The sequence below is a fragment of the Coenobita brevimanus genome, chromosome 111 (genome assembly GCF_032717465.1).
Source record: "Coenobita brevimanus isolate Jiangsu-jjx chromosome 111, ASM3271746v2, whole genome shotgun sequence".
Lineage (NCBI taxonomy): Eukaryota > Metazoa > Arthropoda > Malacostraca > Decapoda > Coenobitidae > Coenobita > Coenobita brevimanus.
Window position 1 is genome coordinate 19007288 of NC_137064.1, and position 15344 is coordinate 19022631.

The 15344-nt window shown below is 43.9% G+C and overlaps 1 protein-coding gene across 1 annotated transcript in view; it reads right to left on the reverse strand.

The window, feature by feature from the left end:
- LOC145417831 (insulin-like growth factor 1 receptor) overlaps nucleotides 1-15344 on the reverse strand; it is a 331769-nt gene that overhangs the window by 172439 nt on the left and 143986 nt on the right. Inside the window, exon 3 of the mRNA XM_080286452.1 lies at nucleotides 20-160. Coding sequence (XP_080142578.1) covers nucleotides 20-160 — 141 coding nt within the window. The remainder of the gene's footprint in view (nucleotides 1-19; nucleotides 161-15344) is intronic.

Here is a 15344-nt window from a genome sequence, read left to right on the forward strand (position 1 = left end):
GTGATAAATAGTGACATACCTGGTTAAGGTAGGTGTTGCCATAGATGACAAGTGAGTATCCGTGGAAAAGTGGTGTCCCCCTGATGACAGCCAGGCGGGGTAACAATTCATTCAGACTGTGTATATGCGACAGTCGATACAGCAAGACATACCCCGTGACCTGTGCAATAAAAACACATCCATAACTTGGAGAAATCAAATATGTCTATTACATTGGCAAAGAATCTGTACCTGCAGTTCCTTACGTAAGTACCGATAAACTTCATTATGATTTATCATAAGACAGAGAGCAATGACTTTTGAAACCCACTGAAACTATCTTCAGGATCCAACAGAAGAGTTTCATAATTGTTCGAGCAAAGACTGAACCAGGATTATCATCCACAACTGTACACCAGCGCTTCATCTGTGAATCATGGTCAGAGAAAAGTAATCGATTCGTCAAATATGGAAATAAAAATATAAGTGGACTGGAATGAAATCTAAAACAACTGTACATCTACATAAGCTCGCCTTGTGGGTGAGGAATCAGTACATTATCCGGTCACCAGTGGTCAAGGAAAAGAACTACCTCACACATGATTATTTTCTTAAGCTCTGGAAGTTCACTGGCTTGTTTTTCTTACTAGTATATATTTTGTACCTGTGCTGCGAGGTACTAGACATGCGGTATAAGTGCGTCGCGTACTGCTTTGTTGTTGTTGTTGCCGCTGCTGTTTTTCTCGTTGTGTTTGGAGAAAACTTTCAAATAAGACATCCCCGCGCCTACATCAGCCACCATACAATGCCAACCTCCACTAGGCGTCTAATACCCCACCCTGCACCAATACTCACATCGAGCTTTTGGACAACACCTTTCCAACGCCAACAATACAGCTCATCCAATACTCATCGTCATCTCGTGTACTCGCCATGCTCTGTCCCACCATTTTAGCCCATCCCAGCGTACTCCACCAATTCTTTGCTCCACTACCTCTGACTTCTATCTTCCCAGCCTACCAAAACCACAGATATTCACCACATAATGACATCCCCTGCATACCGATTACCCATTACCATCCTAGCCCTTCTCGTCAACTCCTTCCTATCCACCACATCCATTTCTGCCCCGATATGGTGAATATCATAAAACATATCTGCCTCAACTTTCAGTTGACCTTAACACCCATATTCACAGGTTCGCCATGCATCACCATGCCATCGCCGCCCACCTATTCCATTTACTCCTGCAAAACTAACTTTTTTTTTTTTTTTAAGAGACAATGACTGGAGGAAGGAAAAACAAAAGAAATATAAAAAAAAAAATGAGTCCATATGTCTAAAGGTATCCTCCATTCATAAAATATTTATAATAAATGGATTTAAATAAAAGTGGATTAAATGTTTCCGGGAAGCAACTCCCCGGAAGTGAATTCCAGAAAGCAGTTGTTCTGGGGATAAATTAATTTTGATAAGCAGAGGTTCTGCATTGTGGGGAAGTGAGTGTGAATTCATGAGCGCTCCCAGCTGCCTGCGTATTTCGAGAGAAAATGTGAAGGGGAGGCACAACTGAAGCAAGTTTGTCAGAGTACTTAGGGTAAAAATATCGGTACCGGTAAAATAATGCTCAAGATGCAACATATCAACGTACTGATAATGGAGGAAGGTGCTGTGTAATGGCAGGATTATTGATTAATCTAATGGCTTTATTTTGAATTTTGTCCAACTGCCTCAATGCAACCACTCTATATCCACTCCACAGAGGCGAACGGTATTCGATCTGAAAACGCACAAGACATTTGTATATTGTGGCCAACTGCTCGTCAGTGAAGAATTCACGAACTCCGTACAGAAGTCCCAATTTTTTAGAAGCATTTTTAGCAAGGGATATAACATAAGCTGTCCAGCTTAGGTTGGTGTTTAGTGTGACACATAAGATATCAGTTGTACTGGACATGGGAGTATTGACCTCATTTAAAATTATGTGGGAGTCTGAGGGATTCTTTCTGTTGGAGAAATTAAGGTATTTAGTTTTCTGAGCATTAAATGAGACTAGATTTGTTTGTCCCCATTGATTAATTTTAGAAAGGTCCTGGTTCAGAGATCCTGCTGCGCTTATTTAGGAATTTATAATATCAAATTGTGTAAAGGAGGTATTAAATGTGAAAGAACTATGAAGTGTCGAGTCATCAGCATAAGAGTGTACTGGGTTGTGTGTGACAGATAAGAGGTCATTAACCCCTTAACCGCGGGTATTGTTTTGGTCTGACTGTCCTCTCCCGCGGGGGTTTCAGCCAAATGTAAACAAACCTTTAAACCTTAATAACTCTGCACAGAATAAAGCTAGAGAAAAAAATAAGGTACCATTAGAAAGTACAAACCTTCAGCTTTCCATTGATGTAGGTTTCATGACTTCGTTGACTTTCACAGGACGGGGAGAGCCGTTAGAAGTGAGGGGTGTGAAATAACTATTTTACGCCCCACACACCAGTACCAAATGCCAACCACTCTCTCATAATAGTAATATAAACATATATGAACACTGTACATACGATAAACACCCACTCTGTGTTCACTGAGGTAGGTAAAAGGCACTTCCCTTGCTGCGCCCGCTCTTCACTGCGGCTGCGCCTCACTTCACTGCGGCGGCACCAAGCCACTGACGTTTCCTGCGATCTTTTCATTATTTCTAACTTTCTATTATTATTTTACATATAATATGGGCAATGTACATTATATTTACAATGCACTTATTACTATATTGCGTCACTGGCGCATCACAGAATTACATAAGTGCCGCAGAATTCCACAAGTGCCGCAGATTCTCTTATTACAATATCACTTATTATACTGGCCAATATTTCCTTTATTTTCTAGGCAAAATATCCCTTATTACTACATTATCCATTATACAATTATTGGCAAAGCACGTCACTGTCGCATCACTATATATCACTGTCACTTTCAGTATTTACTCAGAGAGTGGTACTCGGCAAAGCACGGAGTTACACATAGAGCGACTTGGCATTCAAGGCACTGGTGTGTGCTCATTTTTCTCGTCGTAGGCCTTCGTGTGGTGGTTGAACATACTCTGCAGCGGCCCTGTGACAACCTGCCGCCTGCTTTAGGAGGCAATTTCACAAGCTGGTGCCGGCTCATGTAATTGCGGCACTCAAGACGGTCAGGTTGTGTGTCAGAGTGTCGCCTCGGGATCAATGCCGTCACCTGACCAAATCGTTCAAGTAGCTGCTGAACGACAGTCTTGGAAAACTGTCTCAGTGATGGTTGCCTTATGCCCCCGACTTGTGTCTTGTAAAGAATGAAGGCATTGAGCATGCACATATCGAGCATGTGCAGGCAAGCCTTCCTGTACCATCGGGTGTTTCTCCTGAGACAGTCTATTTTCGCCAATCATCGTATCAGACTTATCAACGAGTCTCATATTTACATTATAATCAATGACGGCATCAGGCTTCATGATTGGCTCTCCCGTCCTGTAGCTGACCTTCCCAGTTCTCTTCATTTCCCTTGTGGATGGTGCTGATCATATTGACAACCTTCTTGTCATGCCACCTGATCGCAAGAAGCTTTTCTGACTTCTTCAGGTGAACATCTCCCCTGGATGATGATGATGCTTCGGGGAAACTAGGCCACTCTTTCCTATAGCTCCGTACAGTGCCAACAGTGCCAATGCCGTGTTCAGCAAGGTATTTGGAGAGTTTCGGTGCTGTGTAATAATTGTCTGTGTACAGCACATGATTACCACCAAAATACCTCTCCATCAGCACTTTTACAACGGAGCCAGAGAAGCCAAGGGGGTCTTTCCTGTTCACATCCATTGTGCTAGCCGAGTAAATGACAAAATCCATTATATACCCCGTCTCACAGTCACACAGCACAAAGAACTTTATCCCAAAGCGGTGGCGTTTGCTGGGGATGTACTGCCTGAATTTGAGACGTCCTCTGAACAATACCAGGGACTCGTCTATGACGACTTTCTGCATAGGCCTGAAAAATCGCATAAATCGATCCCTAATCTTGTTGAGGAAATCCCTCACTTTCCACAAAGGGTCAGTTTGGGACGGGTTGTCATTATCAGCGAAGTGCAGGTATCCAAGCAGCTGTCGGAACCGATCCCGTGACATATACTTCCCGAATATGGGGATAGTAGTTATGTCATCCACGAGCCAGTACTCCTCCAACTCATGTCTCTTTATATGGGGCATCAAAAACATGAGTGCAAAAAAACATACAGCTCTCTGATCCCGACAGGCAACCACGACACTTGCTTTGGCGAGCCAATAGGTCCCAGCCCTTGTGCTGCACACTGAGTTGCATACCTATTGGTCTCATCGCTGACATGCTGCACAATTTCATCATCAAGGAAGGCCAGGAAGTAATCAACAAACTCATCACCTGCGTTGCATGGGAAGGCAGGCTGTATTCCAGCATTTGTCATATCAAACGGTGGATTGTGTGGCTGGAAATCTCCACCGTCAGTCCAAACAAATGCATCAACTTGCCCTGTGCGTGGTTCAGTGGCAGGGGCAGGTTGCATTTCACTCGTTTCCCCGTGTGATGGTGCTGTTGTTGTGGCATTGGGTGTGGCTGGTGGTGTGGCTGGTGGCATGGGGGTGGTGGGTGAGGCTGGAGGCAACGGGGTGGGGGGTGAGTGCGGGGGCGGTGAGTGGGGGGGTGGCGCGGGTGAGGGAACTGAGCGGGGGCAGGCGGGGGGTTTCTGACCTGGTGCGTGGTGAAACTTGACCCTTTCTACCCCGCTTATCACCTCGCTTATCGCCTCGCTTTATCGCCCAGCTTTGCCCTCCAACTGCCACGCATCCCCTTTGTTCTAGGCCTGCCTGCACGGCCTGCACGGCCTGCCTTCCTCGCTTTGCAGGCTTTGGTAACTGTACTCCTCAGATGATGTAGACTGAGGAGAGGGCACGACAGATGATGATGATGATGATGTGAGGGCAATTGGGCTAGGGGAACGGGAAATTGATGGGAAAATGCGTACTAGGGCCTGGTGTGGGAGACGTGAGCCTGCGCTTCACTCCCTTCCCACGTGCAATACCAGATTTGCCCATAGGAGCCTTTCCTTTCCCAGAGTAAGTTGGGGGTGGTGGGGGGAATCAACACGATCACTTTCATCACTGTCACTATCAATGGAAAATGGTTCACCACCAATCACTGCCAAATCATCACTGCTTGTTGTGAGTGTGTCACTTTCACTGCCACAATCAAGAGTAGTACTTACTGTTTTGTCCAGCTCAGTTCTAATTTCAGGAGTGCTCAACCCCTTCTGCCTCATTGCCGGCAGTTCCTTTACCGGTGTAGAGGTAGAGGGAACACTAGCACTAAACATTGTAGAGGAGGAAGCGAGCGACGATGAGTCGGGACGGAGCGCCATTATCACGCACAGAGCTGGACAGATACTGACTGACGCGGGTCAGGGCAGGGGTGGGGGGGGTCCCCTCGGGGTTGGAGGAGGGAGGTGTGGGATGGCTGGCGTGAAAGAACTCGACAGCTACTCTTGCGTGAGAATATTTGCGCGCCGGGAAAACGCGCGGTGTTCAAAATATTCACGATCATTCCAGAATGCCACCCGCGGTTTGGTCCAGTTTTGTCGCCGTCATTCTGGAATGACACCCGCGGTTAAGGGGTTAATGTAAATGAGAAAGAGAGTTGGCGCCAAAACTGATACCTGAGGTACGCCAGCATTTATTAAATGAAATTGGGAATAAATACCATCTACCATGACCTGTATTATTCTATTATGAAGGTAAGAAGAAATTAGAGGAACCAGTGATGCAAGGCCATAGTGTGACATCTTAGACAATATGGCCCGGTGCCATACTCTGTCAAGTGCTTTTGAAATTTCAAGTGCTATTGTGTGTGTTTCACCGTGTTGGTCAATTGTTTTGTTAATCTGATGGGTAAGAAGGCAAAGGATGTCTACAGTTAAACGTTCTTGTCTAAATTCATACTGCCGATCATTGATTAATTTACTGATTTCTTGGTGCTTGACGATGTGTTTGTTTATTAGTCTCAAAAACTTTACCGATAACGGAAGTTATACTGACTGGTCTACAGTTTGATGGAAGTGGCCCCCTTTTTAGGAACAGGATGGATATTGGCTTCTTTCCAAGAGCCTGGAAAACTTGAGGTACTGATGCATAAGTGGAAAATTTTTGCCAGTACAGGAACCAACACTCGGGAGCAAATTTTAAGTACTATTGAAGGAATTTCATCTGGGCCAGTAGCTTTTCCTACAGAGAAATTCTGTAAGACAGCTTTTACGTATCTTGTGTGAATCTTGAAAGGGGGTATTTGAGGGTAATCAGTATTTTCTGTATTGAGGGTTGGGTTTGTTGAAGAAATATCAACAAGAATGTTGGCTTTACCACGTGGGTCACTTACTGGATTTCCATTGGGGGACTGTAACGGTGGAATGGAAGAGGTGGTAGTGAAGTTAGATTTGAATGAATTAAGGGTAGACCAGAATATTTTGTCATCATTTGGGTTGTATAGTAGTTTTTTAGTTTCTCTATGGAGAAAGTTTGATTTAGAAAGATTGATAATGGTTTGGGCATATGGAGAGAATGGAAAATGAGCGATTGGTGAAAAAGATAACTAGATCTGATGTGAGAGGTGTAAGGCTGAGAGGAAGACCACGAATAGGATGGATGGACAGTGTGAAGAGAGCGTTGGATGCTAGAGGGATGTCTGTTGAGCGAGGAAGAGTGGCTGTGCGTGACAGAAATAAATGGAGAGAAACTGTGAATGAATAAGTGATGACGCAGCCCTGAGGGGATATTCTCCTGCATTTGGTCTGATCGGCTAGTCAGGTCAGGTGCGGGTAAGGGGATGGGTCTGTTATGATGTGGCAGGGGTAAACCAGTTCTGCTGTCGGGCCCTGCTGTGGATGTCACTGATTGCATTGCGCAGTTGACCCTTGTGCAGTGTGGTGCGGTGAGGATCTGTCCGTTCTCCCCTTTGGGGCTAAGATGCGAATGAATGTGTTTGAATGGATGAGTCAATAGGGAGTGTGTCGTCCTGTCTCGGCTACCTCCCTTTCCTTGGGGGAAGCAGCCTAGGTATATAGATAGATAGATAGATAATAGTTTTTGCATGGTTTCTGATATTTCTATAATGGTTAAAGTCTTCTTTAGTTTTGGTCCTTGTATAATAACATACCTTAACAAGCATACCCTGAAACAATCCGAAACATTTGTCCTGATCACGATCCCAGGCCATCCCATCCACTCCTCTACACTCACCTATTTCTACTCTTATTAGTGAATAACTTAACAATGGTTGTCTCAACTACCAGCCAACCTACAATGCCCATTTCCATAGGGTGAATTTTCCCTGCCATGGCCCAATACCAATCACCATCCTAGTCTTTTCCACCCACTCATCTCCACTCACCCCATCTGCTTTTGAAAGACCTGAATCGACATCTCAAAATCCACTCCAGTAATATGGTTGATTTTGGACAAATACTTTCATAGGCATGACCTGAAGCGATTCGTATTACCCGAACATACAAAAGGCCTACGAGGATCTGAAAGGACGTGAAAGAACTGGATTATCATTTCCCTAAACTAGTGCACCGATAAGGCTGATTTATGGCACGTCTTCATAGTCATGATCTGGACTTTTTTTTTTTTTTTAACCTAAAAGCTCAAAATGCAGCTGAAATTATCTGCTAAGATGTAAATCGCTCCGTCCTAAACTGATCTGAAGTGACATGACTGGCCATATTGAATATAAAGAGCGTAGCCAGACCCGGAATGAGACTAATGAATTTCATGGACTAAAGTCATTCTGAATGGTATTTTTTTTTTTTTTATGCGAGGAAGAAGGAACCAAAGGCCATGAGCCCGCAGTAACAGTTCCCTCCAAGAGAAAAACAAAATACAATACAGAGCCAAATTCAAGATCCGATCATTTTGAGATGCCTGGACACACTGCGTTTGAAAGACTGGAGATCATAGGCAGCAGGAAATACAGACAGAGGGAGACAGTTCCAGAGCTGACCTGTTGCATAAATGAAAGACTGGGAGTAACGGTTAACTCTTGCATTAGAGAGTTGGACAGAAAAGGGATGAGAGTTTGCTGCCAGACGGGTGCTACGTGCCCGTCGTAGAGGTGGAGGAATGCAAGCCGACAGTTCAGAGGAGCAGTGACCATTAAAGTAGCGATAGAAAAGAGATAAAGATGCAACAGTGCAGCGAAGAGACAGAGGTTGAAGGGAGTCAGTAAGAGGAGGAGAGTTAATGAGACGAAAAGCCTTTGACTCCACCCTATTGAGAAGAGCTGTATGTGGGGAGCCTCCCCACACATGAGAGTTGTACTCCACACAGGGGCGGATAAACCCTTGTATAGAGTCAACAATTGTGCAGGGGTAAAGAAAGAGAGGAGTAGGCTTAGCACACCCAATCTCTTGGAAGCAGATTTTACAAGAGATGTAATATGATCTTTCCAAGATAAGTCCCGAGTAAATGAAACCCCAAGCATGTTCAAGGATGATGCAGGATTAAGCTGAATATTATTAAACATTAGTGGGTATACCTGTGGAAGATTTTGTCGGGTTGATAGGATTAAGAACTGAGTCTTAGATGCATTAAAGACAACCATATTATTTTTACCCCAGTCAGAGATACGAGCCAAGTCAGACATTAGGTGTGCCATAGCCTCATCCCTTGTTTGTTGAAGTAACTGTTGAGATGGGCGTAGTATTGTAGTATTGTACCCGATAAAAAGAAAGTGAAAAAGGTTGGATGTAAATTGCCTGAACAGTCCTGCTAACAGACATGAATGGATTTGACAGGAAATGAATTTCTATGACTGGGCCTGGCTGCATGCGTTACTGTTGGTTGACCCCAGTCTGTCTACCCGGCAGAGCCGTCAACCGCAGGTAAGCTATTGCCCCTATGAGGTCATCCTATAGGTTCCCTACACGGTTGATGATGTACTGTACAGTCATGAACACTAATAAAAGGACAGGACAGTCTGCCACTAGAGGGTAGGTTAATCGCACACGTCAAACCCCCAACTCCCCGCCTTACCCTGACACTGATTTGCTAGGCAGATGAATCGGACATCTGAAGCTTCGCTTACTCTCACGTCTTTTCGCATGTACTGTAGTGTTAGCTTAATACATTAGGTATATTATTCCGTGCATAAATCCACCTTCAGTTTTACGAAAAGTAAATATAATGAAGTTTTAGCAGATTTCAACAGAATGTTTTGATTTCCACATAATTTTTCTACATCTTCTAAATGATATACTAAAATCCAAGGAACGGCAACAACTTATATTATTTTTAGCCATATAAGTACTTCTCGTCCCTTGATATCTACAAAGCCACATAACCACCCACCCACTTATCCACCCACCCACTCATCTACCTACCCACTCATCCACTAAACTGATCCAACACAACCCACCGACCACACCCCGGCCACTCCCTCCCCAACCATCTGCGAGACCCACCCATCCCACCGATCCTGGCCAACCATCCTGCCCACCCATGAATACCACCCACCTAGCTCACCTATCAATGCCACCTAACATCCGCCCACTTACCTACCCATCCTGGACACATCCAGCCAACCCAACCACACACCCAGAGCACCCTACCCATGCAATCTTTTCAGCCACCCTGGGGACCCACCGTGCCCATTCACCCTGGCGACCCACTCTGCCCACACATTCTGAAGACTCATCTTGCCCACCAACCCTGGCCACCCACCCTCCCCACCCACGAACGCCACCAACTCGGCTCATCCAACAATGCCATCCATCACATCCACCCACCCAACCCTCTCACCATACCCACCCACCTCTCCCTGAATACTGACTTATCTTGCCCAATCACCCCTCCCTGGGAACCCACCCATCCTATCCACCCACTCCTCCCATCGACCCATCCGCCCATTTACATGCCCAACCACCCAACTGACCCAATTCTACTCACCCCTCGCCCATCCCACTCACCCATTTGAAGTTCAATTATCCACCAGATTCATCCCATTATTACCAACCCATCCCCGACCGCTCACCGATCCAGCCACTCGCCCACCCAGTCCATCCCAAGCATCCATTCACCAACCCACTACAACCCACCCCAAGCCACTCCACACATCCCACCCAACCAGCCTTACTAGCCATCCTACCTACGCACCCTGGCGATGCACCGAACCACCTAACTCACCAATTCAACCTCATCCATCCAACCCATTCAACCAACTGACTTACACACACACACACACACACACATAGTTAGACAGATAGATAGATATTTTATTGACCACAGTTACATTTGTCTTTACATTAAGAAAAATATATATATATATATCAACATATACTGTATAGTAAATAAAATGTGAATTATTAAAACAGAAATTCATTCTGCAGTCCACAAACTAACTTGAACAAGAAACAAAGAAATTGAAAATGGTCGGTCATCATCATGCCAGGAACCAACAAATATACGTACGCTCTATGGGTATAATTTAAGAATGTCGTAAACAATTTTACATGCAACATCATTTGCGTACTTGCCACTGAAGAGCTCTTGTACGCAAGTCAAGCCTGCATTTTGCCTAATATCGTTCGTGACAGGACAACTCTCCACAACGTGCCTTTCTGTCTGAACCTCTCCACATACGCACAGGCACTCTTCCAGTGGTAAACGACCCAGTCCCCGCCTATTCCATCGTCCAGTCTCAATACATAAATGACCCGACACACGGAGACGGGTGAAAGCCATTCTAAAGCGATCGTTCACCGTATGACGGTCCTTGTATATACTGTGGAACGTAAAGTTGGGGTTCAAGCTACGGTACACTGCACACCTTGAACCACTGGACGCTGTGATACGTGCATACACATTCTGCATGAGAGCACTCATATCTGGCACGTTCGTATCTATGAACCCTCTAATCGTCCTGCTCATCCCAGTATTACCTCTAGTGACAATATCAATGGCAAAATTCAAGGAATCATCTGTCAGACTGGATCTCTCTTATACCATTTTGGAGTAAAATTTATGTTGCTTAAATCTAACCAAGTCGGGTAACGAAGGGTATCCTACCTCGGCATAACAAACATCATTCGGGGTAGCCTTACCCACTCCCAAGAGTTGCTTAAGGGCCCAATTATAAAGCTTAACCCGCCCCATCCCAACGTTTTCTGGGCAGTGATACGCCCCAGTCCCGACTTTTTGGACCTTTTTTTTTTTTGGCTCAAACATCCGCTTTTGGTGGGAAACATCGAAAATTCATAGAGAAATCGCTCACCTGGGGTTTAAAATACTCGATCCAGGTAGGAGTATGTCCTTACTTTACAGGGTTTTCTATCAGGCTGGCTGCAAAGAAAACGAGTTCAGTGGGAGGATAACTATTCTATACCACTCATAAACGGTATTTATTTATTTATTTGGTACGAATTTATATGTAGTACGAGTGTATATTGGTTTTCAAACAGTAATATAGGCATTATAAGCATTGTTTCACTAGCTAAATCATCACCATTCCTGACCTTTTTTTGCCACATTACCTGATCATCATTCCTGACTGTAATGTTTGTCCTTCACATTGTCATCGATTGGGGAATCACTCTGGCCCTGAATTTCGTACCGTGGCATGACATGGCTTTACTGGCCAGGTCACTGATAACAGGTGAATTGCTGAGAAAAGGTCATGCAGGGGGGGGGAGGGGGTCATGCTGGGTAAGGCATTGTCCCTGCCTGACATCTTGTAGAGGAAGGTGTCCCGTGTATACATGCCAAAAATCACTCGCAAAAAATGAAAATTGTGCAAATTAGGGACCTTGCATTGTCCTTGCAATGTTGCCACGTTAATTTACGTCTCTGGGATATGAGTGCACATCATGTGAGGACGTGAATTCACGTCTCCGGGACGCGGTGGGTTAACGATAGGTTTTAGGTCAGCTCCCACCCATGACTCGCAGCCATAAAGTAACAAAGACATCAACACTGCATCAAATACCCTTCCCTTCACCACAAAAGGCACTTCATTGTTCTTTCTAACAAATGATACAAACTTGAGCAGGTGACATAATTTGCTCTTTGCACATAACTTGAGCGCGGACGAGGCAGATCCATCGCTGGTGAAGGGCGACCCCAGGTACACGTATGAAGTGCAGGGGGCAATAACTAGCCCACCCACCCGCAACGGCTCCGCCTCCTCCTCTGTTCCGCTAATGACAAAAAATTTTGTCTTTGATTCATTGATAATCATGCTATGATCTTTACAAAAGGTTTGCAATATCCTAAGTTTGTTCATCATGCCCCCCCTGGTCATGGTTAACAATACTGTATCATCCATTAAAACTAGAGTATGGAGCCAGCCTAGGAACCCGTCAGGCGCGCACCCCTGCTTGAGCATCCTAATGAGCTCGTTCATTAACACTATCAAGAGAAGGCAAGACGTGGGTGAGCCCTGCTGGACCCCAAATGTGGCAGTCATGACGGCTCCCCCTATCACCGACTCCGTGACACTATACATAGCCACCAATGCAGCCAACATTACCAATCCACAACCCATACGCTTTAAAATCCTAAATAGTTTATTACGAGGGACTAGATCATAAGCTTTACTAAAATCAACAAGGGTTATAAATAGTTTACACTTTTTCTGGCGCGCCATATCCATGAGAAGACGTAATGCGATGATGTGCTCAATACACCCGCGCTTACTCTGGGCTCCCGCCTGCTCACAGAATGGGCGGAACCACAGATTTAGTCTGTTGCAAAGAACCATATCAAATAACTTAGCAAGAGAATTAATGACGCTAATACCCCTGTAATTATTAACATCAGATCTGCTTCCTCTCTTAACCCGCCACGTCCCGGAGACGTGAATTCACGTCCTCACATGATGTGCACTCATATCCCAGAGACGTGAATTAATGCGGCAACATTGCAAGGTCCCTAATTTGCACAATTTTCAATTTTCGTGAGTGATTTCGCGAGTGATTTTTGGCACGTATACACGGGACACCTTCCTCTATTCCTTTACAAGATGCCAAGCACGGACAATGCCTTACACCGCATAACCTCTCCCCCCCCCCTGCATGCCATTATCTCGGCAATTCACCTGTTACCAGTGACCTGGCCAATAAAGACATTCAGGGCCAGAGTGATTCCCCAATCGATGACAATGTGGAGGACAAAGTTTACATAGCATTAGAGGAAGAAACAGCCAGAAATGATGATCAGGTAATGTGGGAAAAAGAAGGTCATGAATGGTGATGAGTTAGTGAGTGAAACAATGCTTATAATGCCTATATTACAGTTTGAAAACCAATATACTCTTGTACTACATATAAATTCGTACCAAGTAAATAAATACTGTTTATGAGTGGATAAAATAGTTACCCTCCCATAGAACTCGTTTTCTTTGGTGCCAGCCTGTTAGAAAATCCAGTCAGGTAAGGAAGTACTCGTACCTAGATCGAGTATTTTAAACCTCAGGTGAGCGATTTCTCTATGAATTTTCGATGTTTCTCACCAAAAGCGGATGTTTGAGCTAAAAAAAAAAAAAAAAGGTCCAAAAATGTCAGGACTGGGGCGTACCACTGCCCAGAAAACGTCAGAATGGGGCAGGTCAAAAACAGTAAAAATCATAGACCTCACCCACGACACAGGGTACATGCCAGACATAAAGACCGCGTTAAATAATGTGGTAATGGTTAACAGCCACTGGGCTAGCAAGATCGCGAGGACACCAGGGGTGAGCCCATCTGGCCTGCAAGCTTTGTCCACTTTCATTCTCTTCACCTGATATTCCACCTCTGCAGGCGAGATGGAGCCAAACACACACAAAAACACAGAGGGATTCAATCTAGGCGGACGTGTGACACCGGCGCTCCATACCAAATCATCACGACCAGTGGCATTACCTAAATAGTATCTTTCTATGAGTCAAGCTCAGTACCAGGTTAGACTAAATGATTGTTCATTATTAAAAGGAAAAAAATAATAAGTTTAAACAAGACTTTTTCAAAGAGGAAAGAGAACCAAGACGAAAGAATATGCTGAGTCATCTCTGAGGTTTGTTTAGACTACAACAACACGGAGATTGTAAGTACATGCTTTGCACTTTAAGTATTGCAAAACGGATACATCCTTCAGTAAAACAAATTTGGAAAAGAAAAGGGATAAAGGTAAAAAGCAAAATGATGATTTCTACCAAGAACTGGTTGAAGTAGAGACCCACAATAGACTGGTTGAACGTGTACACAAACTAGAAATGGCTTTCAAAAATGAAATTGATGAAATAAAGAAGCAGATGCACTTGCAAAAGGAAGAAATAGAAAAACTAGGAAGGGAGGCCAATAAGAAAGACACAACCATCAGTGAACTAACAGTGGAATTGAGTACACTTAGGAAGAAAATGAGTCAAATGGCAAGTACAGTAGTCAATCACGAGAGTGTTATGGAAGAGTTCAAAAATGAAACAGAGACAATTAGGAAAGTTAGCAGTCTTATTGACCAGAGCAGTGATATTGAGGAGAAGATAACACAAGTGAATGAAGCTGTGCAAAACTAAAAAAATGATGTAGAAACCACGCATGCTAAAATGGTGAAAGTAAAGAAAGACTTAGAAACAAGGGTGGAGGAAAAAAGCATTAAAAAGGAGGTGAAAAGAATAATCCAAAACAATCCAAAGTTAGTCAGAGATTCAGTAGAGATAAACAAATCAATAGTAATCACTGGTACAGAAGAGGAAGAAGTTAAAAACAAGATCACAAGAGACAAAAATGAGATGGCAAATGTAATGAGCTTACTGAAAAAAGTATCAGAGGAAATCTGTAGTAAAGACATAGAGGAACACAAAAGGTTAGGGAAATACGAGAAAAGCAAGACAAGACCTCTAAACGTGACTTTCCAGAGTGTAAACACTGTGGAAGAGATACTAAAAATGCAAAGAATCTTAAGGAAAAAGAGGAGTTCAAAAATGTATGGATAAAAAGATGCCTAACACAAGAGGAACTGGAATTACTGAAAGAGAAAAGGGAGGAAGCAAAAACAAAAAATGAGGGAAGATCAGAAGAGGAGAAGAAGAAATTTTTTACAAAGTAATAGGATTGCAGGTACGAAAGTGGTACACAAACAGGATGGAAGAAAAAGGAGGAAGGTAGTAGAACCATGTCATGACAAGTATATAAACAAGATGATAAAGTTGATGTACTCAAATGTGGATGGAATGGTATCTAAATTACTAGAGATGAATGATTATGTCAGAGAAAATGAACCACAAATAATATGCCTAACTGAAACAAAATTAATATCAAGAATATCAAATGACATACTAAACTTAGAGCAATA